A 15,883-nucleotide genomic window follows, 5' to 3' on the forward strand; every position below is an offset into this window, starting at 1 on the left:
AAAATAGAAGATTTTTTATTCTCTCAAAAAAATTTTATATATTTTTTTAAATAAAAAAATTATCGATACGCGAATGGATACAAAAACTTACTTGTATCTAAAGATGACAATATGTTACATGACTCGTTAACTCAATATGAACACGAACACGATACGATAATAGCGAATTAAGATTTAGTCTTACTGAGTTTGGGTTAATACGTTTTGACACGATTGGTTAACGGGTTGATAATGAGTCAACCCATTTTAACTCGTTATGATATGTTAAGAAAGTTAAAGTTACAATTATACCCTTATACCTAACAGTAAATTGTTAGAATTTCAATTTCAATATTTTTATTATTTAGATTGTAATTTTGTATGTGTAATTAGCTTTATAATTTTTATAAATATGGTGATTTTAAAATTTATATAAAATTATGTTAAATTTAATCAAGTTAAACGGGTAAATTTTGGACATATTCAACCCATTTACATAAACAGTTTTAAACGAATCGTATTGTGCCGTGTTAACTTATTTCATAATATTTACTAATATGTCAAAATGAGTTAATACAACACGACATGTTATGTTAATGAGTTGTATTAAGATTTTAAATTTTGACACGATAAGTTTAACGAATTAAGTTAAAATTAAATTATATAGTATAACATACATATTTTAACATGACATGAATACGATCCGTTAACATAATTTGACACCTACATGCAAAACTCATAATATTTACATTATTAAGCTGTATAGATTTCTCCCCATCTCTTCTGATGGCCACGTGCAAGAATGGAGAGATCCGAACCTTTTTTTCTCATGATAAACAGTTGTTAAGCAGCTAAAAAGATATATATAAATATATATATATAAAAGATATAGATTTAATAATATTCAATATTTATTGTTGTTTATATATCCCAAAAATTTTAATATTAAATAAAATAAAATTCACATTTTGTGTTTGTCTCTTTATCGAGAAAGAGAATATTTGAAATAAACAATTAAAAAAATAATAATTGAAGAAATTAATTGTTTTCATATTTATCACATTGCCTTCGGAACTACTCTCGAGAAGAATGGATTAGTTTTTTCAATTGATCAAATGGGTGTGTATATTTTTATATTAATCCTTAATATATATTTACCGTTTGCATCTAAAGGCAAACAAGATTATCCTATTGATTGATTAACGGACAGCATGCGTTGGCCATTATACTTTACCGATTCTTTTGTCACCAATCATAGTATTGGTACATGCATGGGAATTAGTTCAATTCACCATGATTCTTTTCTCCATAATTTGCCAATACCATATACATGTCACATCATATAACACATAGAATTGTCTTGATTTGACATCCATCATGAATACACTAAATTAAAATAAGATTTATAAATTCAAAAATTGATATAAATATAAATTTATAGAATAAAAATCTGTTTTGTTTTTGTTTTTGTTTTAATTGTGAACTAATTTGCAGGCTCAATCCATTGGGAAGGCAGCAAGCAAATTCATACAAGAGGATCTGAAGATGGACAACGTGTACGACTACATGTTTCATTTATTAAATGAATATGCTAAGCTTTTGAAATTCGCACCATCGTCCATCGTCCATACCTCCGGGAGCAGTGGATCGAGCTTTGCTCAGAGATAATGGCTTCCCCAGCAAATGGTACCTGGGATAAATTCATGGCGGAATCCATGGTGAAGTCTCCAAGTGATTCAATCCCGTGCACTTTGTCTCCTCCTTGTGATCCGTCCTCCTTACAGGACCTGCTCGAGGAAAGTAATTGGTCGAGAAAACATGTGGAAACATGGAAAAATAAATATTGGCAAAGTCAAAACAATAAGAAACATTAAATTGCCATTTTTTGTTAGCTAGTGATCAGAGAGATACTAGGGATAAGTGTACGTAATTAATATGGTATTTTCATGACCTCTAACCAATAAAATTAAGTTTAAATAAAATAAGTCACATATAATTTATTAATAATGAGGACCCAGTTTTGGCAGGACCAATACGTGGCTGAATAGTCAACAATGTTCATAAAAAATTCATAATCCGAATTAATAAGATCATAATTAGGTATCCATCAACGTCAAACACTTGAAAGTCATGTTCAAAGTGTTCAACCACTCAATCGATTGGCCTAAATGGTTTTAGTGGTACTGAAAATGGGGCGGACTGACTGGGGATAAAAATATTAATACTGAGAGAACTTGGAAAAATATAATAATATATATTTTTACATCATCGAAGTTATTTTACATTAATGTTAAATATATGAGTAATGTAAAAAATATCATTTTTTTTTATATAAATATATAAGATATGTGATTTCACACTCTAAAACTACACATATTATTTTTATTTTATATATATTTAAGATACGTTATATAAAATTGTAGGTCCTAAAAAAAAAAAAAGAAAGAGGACGCGTACTCAATGCCTAACGGTAGAAATTGACTTTTTGTTGGATTAATGCAAACTGGCCGTAGGGAAAAAAGAAATAAACACAGAGAGAATTTTCTAGCAAGAAGAAATACTTACACATTCGATCCTTGTTCGCATCTCATGTACGTCGAGGTTGACTTTTAAAGTCCAGCTAGCATTAACGGAAAGCAATTAGTTTTCCTCCGTCCCATGGGCAAGCGCAAAGTTCTAGTCTTTCTACATATGTAGTTATACAATAATAATCTTCTTGTCGATCAAGAAGATAAGAAGAATTAGTAAAGGTATGTGGTTTTCAATACTCGATGGGAGATTATCTTGATTCAGTTCGCTCTTTTTGCTCCCGAGGAGGAAGTGGAGGAGCCGGCTTCTGTTGTACTGGTCCTTTCTCTGCTGCCTCTCCTGGAAAAAGATGGGTTCTTGCCACCGTTTCCGCCTTCTTCTTTGTCAGCCTCTGCATCAGCATCTTCATCTATTGGAATGATGTTGCAAGTCTCTTATTGCCCTTTTTATTTCTTTCCTCCATCTTTCTTTTTCTTTCTTTTGTCTATATCAATATTTCTGCTAATAATTAATAAATTAGCTTGTGATGGTGTGTGTGTGTATATGTATATATATGAACACTTCTGCTTTTAAGTTGGAATATCTTGCATGAAATTCATATCTCCCAATTATTCACTCTGGTTTTCAGTCTCTTCCAAACAATTATTGATGATCTTCTTTCAAAGACTGGCTTTTTCATTCATTTTTGGACTGAAATGGGAATTGATGACTGGGTCTTCAAACTGTTCTATTTTTGTCTTTTACTGATATATAATTCTGTTGAGATCATATATATAAATTATAGATATACTGTGGGCGTCTGCTTTCTTATGAACAGCAACATGTTTTTGTCCTCTCTATATGTTCTACTTCCAATTAACTTGTGCTTTTGAGAGTTTGTATTGCTCTAAAAAAAAAAAAATCCACAGCTAAAGAATGATTTTCCCTCCTCTTTAATTACCAGCAACCTTCTTTCAGAAATGATTGCTTCCTGCACTTGTTTCATTTTCATGGAGTAAAAGTGCGACTTGAACGTGGGGTTCCCTTTTCTTGGTGGAAACCGAGTCACTTTACCAAAAGCACCTAATATATATAAATATAAATATATATATATACATATTTCTGGATTGAAAATTGGAAAAACGATGAATTGGTTTCTTTCATGGGTATCATCAAAACTACAATACTGTGAGAAATACAAATAAACTGATTCAAGCACGTGAGTTTAAAGTCGATCTATCCATTACATTCACCATTCTAATGGCTGCTTTCCTATGTACATGTCAGTATGATATAGCAGGTAATTACTTCTTCAAGGCCTCTCCTCCTCCTCCTCTTCCACCACCACCACCGCGTACTCCTCCAAGGCCCACTATCAAAATCGACTTCCCATTCAATTGCTCCAAAAGAGACCCAGCAATAACATGCCCAAAATTCAACCAGAGCGTGACATCTCGGACCGACAAATCGTCTGCAGTGACATGTCCCCAGTATACTCGGTGGATTCAAAAAGATCTTCGGCCGTGGAAGATGACGGGAATCACGAGGGACATGGTGGACAGAGCAAGAGATTTTGCACATTTTAGGGTGGTGATTGTGAAGGGAAAGGTGTATGTTGAGAGATACCAAAATGCGTTCGAAACTAGGGATGTTTTTACGATATGGGGGATTGTGCAGCTTCTGAGGTTGTACCCTGGGAAAGTACCGGACTTGGACCTGATGTTCTGCTGTGAAGACCTGCCGGCAATCTTAAAGAGAGAACATAGTAACGTCAAGCATCTGCCGCCAGTGTTTCATTATTGTGGAGATGACAAATCATACGACATCGTATTCCCTGATTGGTCCTTCTGGGGTTGGTAAAGCCTCCTGATCTTTAGTCTGGAGTCTTGTGGGTAGGGTCGGGGATGTAAAAAGCCTAAAATTTCATGAGTTTTGCTACATACAAATACAATCGCACATTAATTTGTGTACTAATACTAATTTATTCATACTTAAAATTTAAATTAATACTATTTTTAATAAAATCTACTTTTTGACCAATCACATCATATTGGTGCACAGATTAGTGTACAATTATGCTTGTAACTATATTTTTCTAAATTTCATTGCTGTTTTATATATATCAAAAATTATATTCAATTGACTCTTTTTTTCCGGGTTTGTGGTGGTTCTAGGCTTGAGGTGAATATAAAGCCATGGAGGATTATGCTGGAGGCCTTAAAAGAAAGCAACAACAAGACCAAGTGGAAGGATAGAGAACCCTATGCTTATTGGAGAGGAAACCCTTATGTGTCTGCAAGAAGAGGAGAACTTATGAGATGCAATCTCTCTGAGAAACAAGAATGGAATGCTCGCCTCTATAAAGAAGTAAAAATCTCATATCTATTGGTATTTTCACTTTTCCGGTTTGGATATTTAGTTGAATAATAATGAATTGAGATGATGGAATAGATTTTATGGAGCACACTGAGACAAGGTATATGCAGTTGAGTGTTAAAAAAAGTTTAGATATATTTATAGGAAGCTAAAAAAAAATATGGATCTTACGTATAAAAAGATTTTAAATTGAGATGAGTTTAGTGATTTGAGAATTTAGTATTTAAACGTGAGATTCAGTTTAAAATTAAACTCAACTCAGTTTTGTCCTTAAACATACGACTTCTTTGTTCTTTGTTTACAAATTCTTCATTTTGAACATTTTCTCAGATGCCCAACTAAATTATTGATAATGCAAGTACCAATTTTCATCATATTGCAATATGATGAAAATAGAATCACATATACGCTTTACCAAGTTAATAAAGAATCAGATCAGAGAGTTTGTAAACAAACTTTTGGCTCTTTCTTTTTGTTCAGGACTGGGGTGTGGAACGTCGAGAAGGATTCCAGCACTCCAATCTAGAAGATCAATGCACCCACAGGTAATTTTCTCTTCGACCGGCAACTTCTTTCTTCTTCATCTTCTTCCAATATTTTCCTTTGAGAGTTTGACTTCCATGCAATGCAAGTGATCGATCTTATTGATGAGACTTTCTGCTATGTTGTATGCATATATTACAAGTGAAGATATAAAATATACATAGAAGGACGGTCATGGTCGGTGAGTGAGAAATACATATTGGCATGCAATTCCATGACCTTGCTAGTTGACCCCAATTACTATGACTTTTTCACAAGAAGCTTGGTTTCAAAGACACACTACTGGCCCATTAGAACCTCACATATGTGCACTGATATTAAGTCTGCCGTCGACTGGGGCAATAACCACACTGACAAGGTATGTAAACCTCTCTCACAAACCCTAACGATATGTTCGGTTTTATTTCCTTCAAAACTATTTGGGAGATGCATTTCCTTTAAACGTTATATGCTTATAAAGTTGTGTTCTTCAACTTCACCCAGGCACAAGCTATTGCAGAAACGGCAAGCAAATTCATTCAAGAGGATTTGAAAATGGAATTCGTGTACGATTACATGTTTCACTTGCTAAGTGAATACGGAAAGCTCTTCAAATATCAACCGACAATTCCTCCAGGAGCAGTTGAGATATGTTCGGAAACAACATTGGCATGTCCAGGGGATGGTTTATGGAGAAAATTCATGGTGGACTCCATGGTGACGTCCCCTAAGACTACACTTCCTTGCACGATTCCTAGTTAAGATTATTCAACTCTTGAAACTATTCTTATGATCCATACAAAATTATAAAGAGACAATAATGGCCGGGAGTGGAGATCGATCATGTGGCCGACAATAGTACTGACAATAACGGGCCTTTTTGTTTGTATTTGTTTTTTATATTCTTGAGACTCTAGATTTTGAAGAAAATCTAAAGACGGGAAGTTCGAGCAGGAAAATATTTGTGCATTGTGACCATGCACGACCAAGCTGGCTACTGTATTAGGAGATCTAGAACGTTTCTCGTTATCATTTTAACTAGATCCTTTTCCATCATCACCTGTTCATGTGGCATTGTAGGATTATAAAATGATTTTTTATATTTTTACTTATTATCTACCAATAAATTAATACCACGTAAAGAGACAGTAAAAGGATAATAATTAAAAAGATGATGAATCATAATTATTACCAAACCACCAAACCAAACCATGCACATCACCAAACCACATGCTTGGTTGTAAGCTGACTAGCTAGATTATCTAATATAGCTAGAGAAATTGCTCTAATTAGGGTTGTCAATGATGGACAAAGCTGTTCATAAAAAATAAATAAATAAATCAAGCTCAACTCATATTGTAAACTCATCTCGAGTTTGTTTATAAAATGATTTGAACTCGTATAAACTTAATTAATTGGTCCGACTTGCATAATTTCATATTTTTTTTTGGTATATATTATTTTTAATTTTTCAATATGAAAATCGAGATGAAAGAAAATTTGTATTCTAAAAAAAGCATCTAATTGATTATGCTTCAACGATTCAGAAAGCATGAGCTGGCTAATAGGCATCCATATAGGTTCTCAAAAAAATTAAAAAGGACAACTAACTTTGGTCATGACCGATGTTACAAAAAGTTGCACTGGAGAACGAGTCCGGCTAAGACATTTAATAAGTTTGGGCAACTAGTGTCAATCATGTACAGTGTTAGCTAGATTCGTACGTAAATTTATGAAAACTATCATTAGGGGACAATTTCCCTATTTAAATTTGCCTGTAGTTGATAATTCATGTACGTGAATATAGGGTCGGCCTAGCTGATCTATAAGTAATTGAAGTACCGCACATGCATTCAAGAGTGATCCAAACAGCTCAAAAGTTGATGCATTTCACTAACATGAGTGATGCTTATTTCTGAGAGATCGAGGGAGGAAATAAATGATCTTATTGGATTTGATCAATTGATCCTAAAAGGTGCATGCAGGCCAATTCATGAAACCTGGGTTCGGAATTACTAATTGGGTCTGCCCATTTGACTTTGCATGTTTTGATGACTTGCGAAGGGCTAGATAGGCGGCATTGCCCCTTCATAAAGTAAGCAACTCGGGTTTTCGATCCACAAAACATGCTTATCTCTTGTCAACTTGATGCATGTTCAATATATAGGCGGTTTAGGGTGGTCAATATACACCTACAGATGAAAGTCACCGAAATTTCTTACTGAATGTGTAAATTTTTTTTTCTTTTTCAAATATTTTTTAAACCTCTTAAAAATTTAAAAAAAAAAAAAAAACTCACAAACTCTTTAAAATACACAACCTTAACCATTAAGTAAAAAGAAAAAAGAAACAATCGGTGGGTTTTGTCGATAATAATCCTATGTGGGAATATCATTTCCCTTAATGAATTGGAAAAACTATGGTAAGAAGAAAGATGGCTTTGAGGGACTCATGGGTCTACGGGCTACCATAAGAAGAAAGATGTAAAAAGGGATTTTGAGCGACTAATGGGTCTATGGTAGAAATGAAGATGATAAAAGTGACTTTTATATGTTGTAGTTAGGCTTGTGCATATGGCCCGCCAATCCGAGTGACCCGAGTTGCTCGGACCAACCCAACCTGGCATATGCCGAGTTATTAAACAATCTATTCCCTAACCCGGTAAAATGACAAGTTTGAAGTTTAATTTTAAACCAACCTAATTATTTCCTACCTCAACTTCAGTTCTCCCAAATCCAAGTCAACTTCAGTCCTCATCTGTTTCAATTCCAACTCCAAGTCCGTAGTCATGGTGCTAGTGGATCTCGTACGTAGATAGGAGGGACTTTGACTCCACCAACTAGAAAATTGGTGGGTCTCTGTCTTGTTTTTCTTATCAATAATCTTCTTTAAGAGAGAGCAAGATCTAGAATCGGGAAAGAGAGAAAAGGGAAAGATGGTAGGCGGCCACTCGGAAAAGGCCTGCAACTTAAGTTCCATGGGTTGTTCAAGTAGGAGAGAGAAACAATCTTAGAGACGAGAAAGGGCTTACCATACCCATTGAGTGTAGGGCAAAGTGAGTGTAGGCAGTTTTTTCCATTGATCTCCCTTGTTCTTGATGATTTTTAGTAACTCTCAAACTTTGTGTTTTTTTAACTCTAATTTTTATTATCGGCATTACAGCGTATCATGAAAAACAAGGTTCGTAATTTCTTTTGTTTGGGTTTTAATCACATTTGCCTTTTTTCCCAAGTGAATTGAATGATTCAAAAATGGTTTCTCTTGGGAAGAATTATGGTGAAATTAAACCAATCAAAGCCAAATGTCAATACTCCCGATATCCAGACCCAGGTCCTTAACAGTCCATTTTCACCTCCCTCATTTTCTGCTACTGGTTTTTAGTCTCTATTTTTGTTAATTGTGTGAGGGTATTTTTGCTCTATTTCCTCTGCTACCTATTTGTCTTGGTCTTCTTTAGTGGGAGAAATTGGAAGAAAAATTGTTAAGGAAAGAAAATAGGAGTGGGGAGAGACAAAGATGGTTTCATGGATTTGGTGGCTTTTAAGATCCGATCTAACCCAAATGGTCCGGTTTGAGTTAGTTCGGGTTGGTGTGCTATTGTTCATTGTACCGGGTCAGATCAGATCCAAACCCGACTAGCCAAGTCGGGTTGCAGCCCTAGTTGTAGTTGATTCTATGGTAAGAACAATAGAAATAGGATATGTTTCCCTCTTATTGGAAGGTGTAAAATCCACTTTTACACCAAATCTAATTTAAAGGTTTTTCCTTTCTTCATCTTATTCTTTAAACTATATTATTAAAATATATTTTTTCTATTTTAAAATATATCATCCATTAATTTATTTATTTTTTATATTATTTAAATATTATACATATTAATATTTTTAATTAATTTCAAATATGTTCTCTAATTATCAATAATATCCTTATATCTTTTTACATTTGCAATATTTCCTCATATATAATGTCATATAATTATATCATATTTTAAATTAATCAAATTTGATAAGCTAAATCAAAATATAAATTAATTCAAAAAATAAAAAATAGAGATTATATAATAAAAATATTCTTAAAATAAATACTATGGGGTTCTTGCACGTCTACAAGGATATACAAACCGATTGAAGTTATATGCTTATATATAGACCGATTGGAGTCATCCCAGCCAACACAGTAGAGAGGTTCTCATACCAAAATAGGGAACTTTGGAACAAATGGGGAAAATCAGTAATTTTGAGCAAAGAGAAATTAATTTAAAATATTTACAGCCATGAATAGTTTCCTTCGCATGTTGCTCGCTGAAGTTATTTATTTACAGAGGTTACTTGCTGGGTATGCAAATTTGACAAGTTATGAAATAATGGTGGCCACCGATTTGACAATATATATATATTTATAAAATAATATTTATATTTTGTTATATATAATATGAGATATTTATTATTATTTAATGATTAAATAAATATATAATAAATAATTATTTAATAATAATAAATATATTATACTTTATTTAATAAAATATAAATAAAATAGTAACATGATATATAAAATTTTATATTTATAAAGAGTCTTTGAAAATATTTATATGGCGGTGACTGCCACCCTTTTTTTATTTAATAATTAAATAAATATTTTTTTAGTAAATTTATAATTTTTATTTATTTTTTAAAAGCTTTTAATAAATTTAATAAAAGAAAAAATATTAAAAAATAAAAATAAATCTAATTATAAATATATTTATGTATTAATATATGTATTAATTTATTATAATAGATTAAAAAATAAATTTTATTAAAAATAATATTAATTTAAATTTTAAATATAAAAAAATTAATATTAATATATAAATTAATATCCATTGATAACAGCACTCAAAAACAATTGCGTATTAGCTAAAATTTCGGTGGGCTCCTTTATGACAAAATCCACTACCGTGCAATAATAGAGCCATCACATCAACCAACGTGCTAACGGAAGCCATTCTTTAAGTGAAGTGATTAGATCGATCACTGCTGGTACTCTTCCAGAAAATGTATCCACCGACAGAATGTAGCAGAGCTCGGTACGAGGTAGAACAATTTTTTCTTTTTTCTTTTTTTTTTTTTTATTTTTTATTTTTAAATATTTTTTTAAAATAAAAAATTATAATACTTTAGAAAGAATTTGTTTATTATTAAGGTAAAAAGAAAAAAATTAATTATTGAGAGCTAATCGGTACCCATATCTCAAGAGACATAACATTTTGTTAGTTAATTCGAAGAGAAGACAGAGTTAAGAAATGTATATAAATAGAAGAAGTACCGTTTAAAAGATTTTGCAGTGGCAGATGGGATTGCCGGAGAGGCAGGCAGACATTGGAGACTGGCCGGAGACGCAGACAGGCATCGCAGCATATGAAAGAGAGAAAAGCTACAGCGATTAAGGCTTGATTTGGGCGATCGAGCATTCTGAAAAAATCTACTGTTATTTATTATTATTATTTTTTATTATTATTCACTATTACTTATTTTTTTTTTTTTTTTTTTTATTATTCACAAAATATATCAGATTACTTCACTATCTAACTTGAAAAATTGGAATCGGAAAACCCTTTTGTTATTTCGAAATAATATGCAAAACGGAAATTCGGTAACATATACGGTTCGGGAACTATCCATTCGGAAGCCTGCAATTTCTGGATTGGTTCGAAATGATGTTTTTCGGGCCGGTTCGGCCCCATTTAAGAGCCCTTTATTGTGGAGGCCCAGTAAGTTAGGGCTTGATAGTTATACCAAAATGTTGCCGAGCGTGTATGGGGCTGTGCGACAGAGGTGTTCGGCTTCGGATGGACGACCCGTGTGGTCTGGGCTGCAACGAAGGTGATCTCAGAGGGACGAGACACCGTGTTTTACGGATGGATTAGTTTGTGGTTTGCAGCGAGGCAAGGGCTGAGACATTGCACTGTTTTGTGGTGTGAAAACAAAGTGTACGATTGAGTATAGCTTTTGGCGGGACGTGCACGATCTACCATTTTGGTCGTGTTGCGTGGACGAGCTGCATGGTGCCACCGTGATGCTTGGTGGTTCCCGGACGTGTGCTGCCCAGTGGCTTTGGGTGCCTGTGGTCTGGAGGTGCATAGGGTGCTTGAGGGCTTGGAGGAACTCCCACCAACCTTCACACCTATGTTACGTACATGATTAATGCTACCTACCAGCCCCTTAGGTTTCTTTGCAACTGGATTTGGGCTTTTGATGTCGTTCTTGAATTGGCCCGTCACACAAATACATATACATGGACTCTAACAAATGGACTGGGCCATTTCAAGCGTCCAACTAAATTTTAAGACTTGGGTATAATTTCATAAGTCAGTAATCAATAAATTCTAATAACCTTGGTCTTGAGTCTAAAATAAGTCCAATTCATCCTATAAGTATTTTTGAGCTTTGAAAATAGTTCTTGGGCTTGTTATTAATTAAATAAGGCCATTTAGTCCATAAATATTATATGAACTTTTGTTCACGGCCCACATTTGCTTTTAGCTTTATGAGAAATCTTCATTGTTTTCTTCGGTTATCTTTGATTATGATCTTGTATTAATTTTGTTCTTGACAGTTTATTGTTTTTTCTTTAGATTTTTTTCATTAAACGCTTTGAGTATGAGCTTTCTATAAAATTTCAAAGAAAATCAGAGAAAATTTCAAAGATGGTATCCATTTAAGAAATCCCCTGCATAAGCCAGTACTCCAGCAAAGCAATGTATAACATGAAATATCGTAGTTTTCAGATTCAACCCAAACAATGATCCAAACAAAAAAAAAGAAAAAGTCACCGGAAAAGAGGTATAGATGATCTCCAGTACAAGTACTCGAACAATAATAGATCAGAACAATCAGGCTTTGTTTTGAAGATAACAGTGAATTAATACTATAAAGATGATTTAGAGAGCTCGCCCCTTAATGATATCAAAGCTCATCTCGCTTGGATCTGTTGCTTGCAACTCCACTTGAACCCCATCCAATTCTCTCCTGAATCTGTCCTTCGAGCTTGCATAAAGCATCTTACTCCTCACCCTGGATGTGTCAGGTGCCCTATGTACATGATATATGAGGAGGTAAGAAAACAAATATTCGTAAGGAAAACTCTTGTGTGTGTATAGCGGTATTGCTTACATGATATAATTTGATTTGCAAGATAAATTTTCTGTTAATCAAAAGCTAGCTCTCGTGCATGCATATTGTACACATTTATAAATTAATTAACGTAGTTATATTACCATGAAATGAAGAAAATCTTGCTTTTCTGGCAATTCTCGTTGGTAGTGAAATCAAAATCAAAGACAGCATAACGACACTCATTTTCGGGCATGGAGGCAGCAAAATCATCATAGGTTTCATCAGGATTCCCAAGCTTCTCTACAATCACTTGTTGGATCTTCTCTTCAATCTTAAACACAATGAATCGATAGTTCCTCTTTGCTTTTAGCTCCAAGAACTTGAGCTTGCAATCATCATGTACAGCCATTCCAGATGATGCATTTGCCTATCAATTATTAATATACATAATATTGCAGGGAATAAGATCAAAAGGAATGGATAAATTGATCTCTATCTCCACGAGAATGAACGACAACACATTTAATAACCTCATTATTATAAATGCAAAGAAGAGTAAAAAAGAGGAGAAAAAAAATAAGAAATGATATTTGCAATCGTACTTATGTAAGCGCCGTATAGTTGCTTTGAAAAAAGTGAATTAATACGAGATCCACATAAAAAAAATTAACTTTTTTAATTATAAATCTCACTCTTTTTTAAAGTGATTGTGTGGCGTTTGCACACTCCATAACTATATGTAACATTATTAAAAAAAAATATCAAACAGAAGATACGCATGAATCCATTTCATGATCATGTTTAATATCAAGTAATATGTAGATCAATAACTCCAAAACTTTAGCTGTACAAGACTTGTAAATCAACTCATGAGCTAGTTCTCATTGAACTAAGATCCGCCGAAGGCTAATCATTCGTCCTTTGTTCGTTATTATGGAGAAAAAAAAGGATATACGAGGAACATATCAATGCAATATATGTGTGCGCGCGCGCGCACCTCATTGGCATACGTATGATATCATAAGTACCCTTATTTCTACTGTACATGTGACAAAAGAATACATGCAGATTAGCAGATAATTCAAACCTCCAACCACCGCATGATGCACCAAGCGAGCTTTGTCGTATGAAGGAACATGTTTGGCTAAAGAGGTTTGAGAACATACCATGTACGTTGTTATATGATCTTCAATCTCCGATGATGGATGAGTAGTACCCAATTAGGGAATGAGAAAAATTAAAGAAAACTAAGCAGAAAGCAGTCGATAGATGAGGAACCGAGTAACAGTAATGGATCTGGATCAACGAAAAGAAGAAGAAGAAAGAGAAGAAGATCCCCCTGGATTACTTGATAGGGTCATGAGAAATGGGTGGCTATTTTCAGGAGGATTATAATTAAAATAGAGGTGGATGCATGGCGATCAGGATGAATGATGAGAGATTGAATTAAGAGTTGGCATTGCATGCATATAATCTTTGTTTAGCTTTTCTTTTTTGGGATTGAACAATTCATTCCGCTACAAACTTTGCATTAAATGCTGCCACGTTGTGGGTGAATTTCGATTCTTCCCAATTTTGGATTTATAGGGTTGTTGGAATTTTGACCATGTTTTTCTCCATTTTTAAGATCTCTCAAACCTTGGCTTCCCATATACTTCGCAATTCTGTTCCATTGTTATAGCTATCTAGGTTAATTTGGTAGTTAGAATCAGTTAGGATTGGTGACAAACAAAAATTTATTTATTTTTTATTTTTTAATCACAAAGAGATTACATATAAATAATTTTATAAACTGATGTAATTTCATATGATTCGTTAGATCTACTTTACAATAAAAATAATTTTATAATATGACGAATCACATAAAACTTTGTGAGATTACTTGTATATAATCTATTTGTGTCTAAAGTATTTATCTTTTTATTATTATTATTATTAATTTTTTTTTTCACACCTTTTGATTGTGGTCGAGGGAAATGACATTTGAAAGCAATTTCCACTACAAAACAAATGCCACAAAATGAAAATAGCTTTTAATTTCCATTTTGTTTGTTTGTTTGTTTCTTTTTGTTTTCCTATTTATTTGTAATTTTTAATTCAAGCTTTGGTTTTGATTTGGACTTGTAGCTCATAATACCAAAATCTTGATCCATGGCTATGGATCAGCCTTATTATAAACAGATAATGCTATTAATTATAATATTCCTAGCTAACCATGCAATAATGCTATTTAAAACATTTTGGGGTATGTAACTTTAGGACACAATGATGGCATGAAAAGGAAACTTTGGTGGATTTTATGAATATAGAAAAATAAAAGTGTGTTCTGAGTCAGCTTCCATTCGAACCTACCATACTGAATTATATTAATTTTGAGAAGACTTGGACTTAATTTGGTAATATATTAACCCTTTTTTTTATGTCTTTTTAAGAAGCAATTAAATTTAAATTTTCTTAAGCTTTAACTACAAATGGATATGCTATTTTAATTATAAATAATATTTATAGTCGTGAGTGCACAAGCGCTATACAATTAATTTTTAAAAAAATAAATATGGGATGTACACAAAAAGAAATTAATTTTTAAATAATAAATCTTACTCTTTTTCAAAACAACTACACGGCGCTTATACACTTTATAATTATATGTAATATTACTCTTCAAATTTTACTACGTATAAGCGAATTTACATACCATCTGCATACTAATACTAATGGCTTCGTATTCAAAATTTAAATTGACATTATTTTCAATAAAATTTACTTTCTGACCAATCATATTGAATGAACATACGTATTGAAGTATAAAATCGTTTATAACTAGATTTTTCCTTTCTCCTCGAAATCCGGTCTATAGTCAATGAAATTTATAAAAGAATATATCTACTTGCAAGTTTGTTTATTTATACATCAAATACATATGTTATTGATGTGAAAGTGTATCATATCATGGGCTTACACAAAAAAGCATTCAGACTTTGACCCCTTTTTTCTAATAAATATAAGTGATCGATGTCGTGGTAAGTGAACAATATAACCATTTATGCACTATTTCTATTATTTCCTTTCGTCTATGGTCGACCCGGAAGGTTTTACATATTTGAAATATTATACATCTAAAAAAATTCAACTCATCATTTCTAAACTATATACTACATATAACTTTTTATCTTTTTTATTTTTTTCCTATAGTAAATATGTGGTATAAAAATAATAAATAAAAGAATTCAATTAATTTAGCAAAAATAAAACAAAATAATAATAATAATAATAATAATAAATAATTAAAAATAAGTGTGGTACTGTGTGATATGTGTGATATCAATTTATATTTAATTTATAAAATTACTCAAAATTTGTACATTATTAAAAGGGATATTTGATTCCATGTGTCCATTATAATT

At 32.6% G+C, this 15,883-nt stretch overlaps 2 protein-coding genes across 5 annotated transcripts; one reads left to right on the forward strand and one right to left on the reverse strand.

Annotated features, from left to right (window-relative positions):
* The first annotated feature begins 2,492 nt into the window (after positions 1 to 2,492).
* On the forward strand, positions 2,493 to 6,441 carry LOC122309750 (O-glucosyltransferase rumi homolog). 3 transcript variants are annotated; one of them, XM_043123386.1, is made up of 6 exons: positions 2,493 to 2,933; positions 3,775 to 4,343; positions 4,662 to 4,875; positions 5,344 to 5,408; positions 5,554 to 5,764; positions 5,890 to 6,441. In XM_043123386.1, exons 1-6 carry the CDS (start codon positions 2,751 to 2,753, stop codon positions 6,145 to 6,147), a joined length of 1,500 nt encoding a protein of 499 aa, XP_042979320.1. In that variant the 5' UTR covers positions 2,493 to 2,750; the 3' UTR covers positions 6,148 to 6,441. The 3 variants fall into 3 exon arrangements, with proteins under 3 accessions (XP_042979320.1, XP_042979329.1, XP_042979336.1); XM_043123395.1 differs by having other exon boundaries at positions 2,495 to 2,933; positions 4,662 to 4,854; XM_043123402.1 differs by having other exon boundaries at positions 2,789 to 2,937.
* Positions 6,442 to 12,126: 5,685 nt separating this feature from the next.
* LOC122309765 (actin-depolymerizing factor 7-like) lies at positions 12,127 to 14,017 on the reverse strand. Of its 2 annotated transcripts, none has more exons than XM_043123414.1 (3): positions 13,567 to 14,017; positions 12,641 to 12,906; positions 12,127 to 12,455 (listed from the first exon to the last, which is right to left on the reverse strand). In XM_043123414.1, exons 1-3 carry the CDS (start codon positions 13,615 to 13,617, stop codon positions 12,305 to 12,307), a joined length of 468 nt encoding a protein of 155 aa, XP_042979348.1. In that variant the 5' UTR covers positions 13,618 to 14,017; the 3' UTR covers positions 12,127 to 12,304. The 2 variants fall into 2 exon arrangements, with proteins under 2 accessions (XP_042979348.1, XP_042979356.1); XM_043123422.1 differs by having other exon boundaries at positions 13,646 to 14,011.
* Between the last annotated feature and the right edge of the window lie 1,866 nt (positions 14,018 to 15,883).

This window comes from Carya illinoinensis, chromosome 1, assembly GCF_018687715.1.
Source record: "Carya illinoinensis cultivar Pawnee chromosome 1, C.illinoinensisPawnee_v1, whole genome shotgun sequence".
NCBI lineage: Eukaryota > Viridiplantae > Streptophyta > Magnoliopsida > Fagales > Juglandaceae > Carya > Carya illinoinensis.

Excerpts from the sequence above, each read along its gene's own strand:
- LOC122309765 (XM_043123414.1), bottom strand. The coding sequence starts at position 13,617 with ATGTTCCTTCATACGACAAAGCTCGCTTGGTGCATCATGCGGTGGTTG. Across the intron at positions 12,907-13,566 it reads GCATCATGCGGTGGTTGGAG|GCAAATGCATCATCTGGAAT; the intron begins GTTTGAATTATC and ends AATAATTGATAG. Across the intron at positions 12,456-12,640 it reads AAGATTTTCTTCATTTCATG|GGCACCTGACACATCCAGGG; the intron begins GTAATATAACTA and ends TCATGTACATAG.
- LOC122309750 (XM_043123386.1), top strand. The coding sequence starts at position 2,751 with ATGGGAGATTATCTTGATTCAGTTCGCTCTTTTTGCTCCCGAGGAGGA. Across the intron at positions 4,876-5,343 it reads TAAAAATCTCATATCTATTG|GACTGGGGTGTGGAACGTCG; the intron begins GTATTTTCACTT and ends CTTTTTGTTCAG. Across the intron at positions 5,765-5,889 it reads GCAATAACCACACTGACAAG|GCACAAGCTATTGCAGAAAC; the intron begins GTATGTAAACCT and ends AACTTCACCCAG.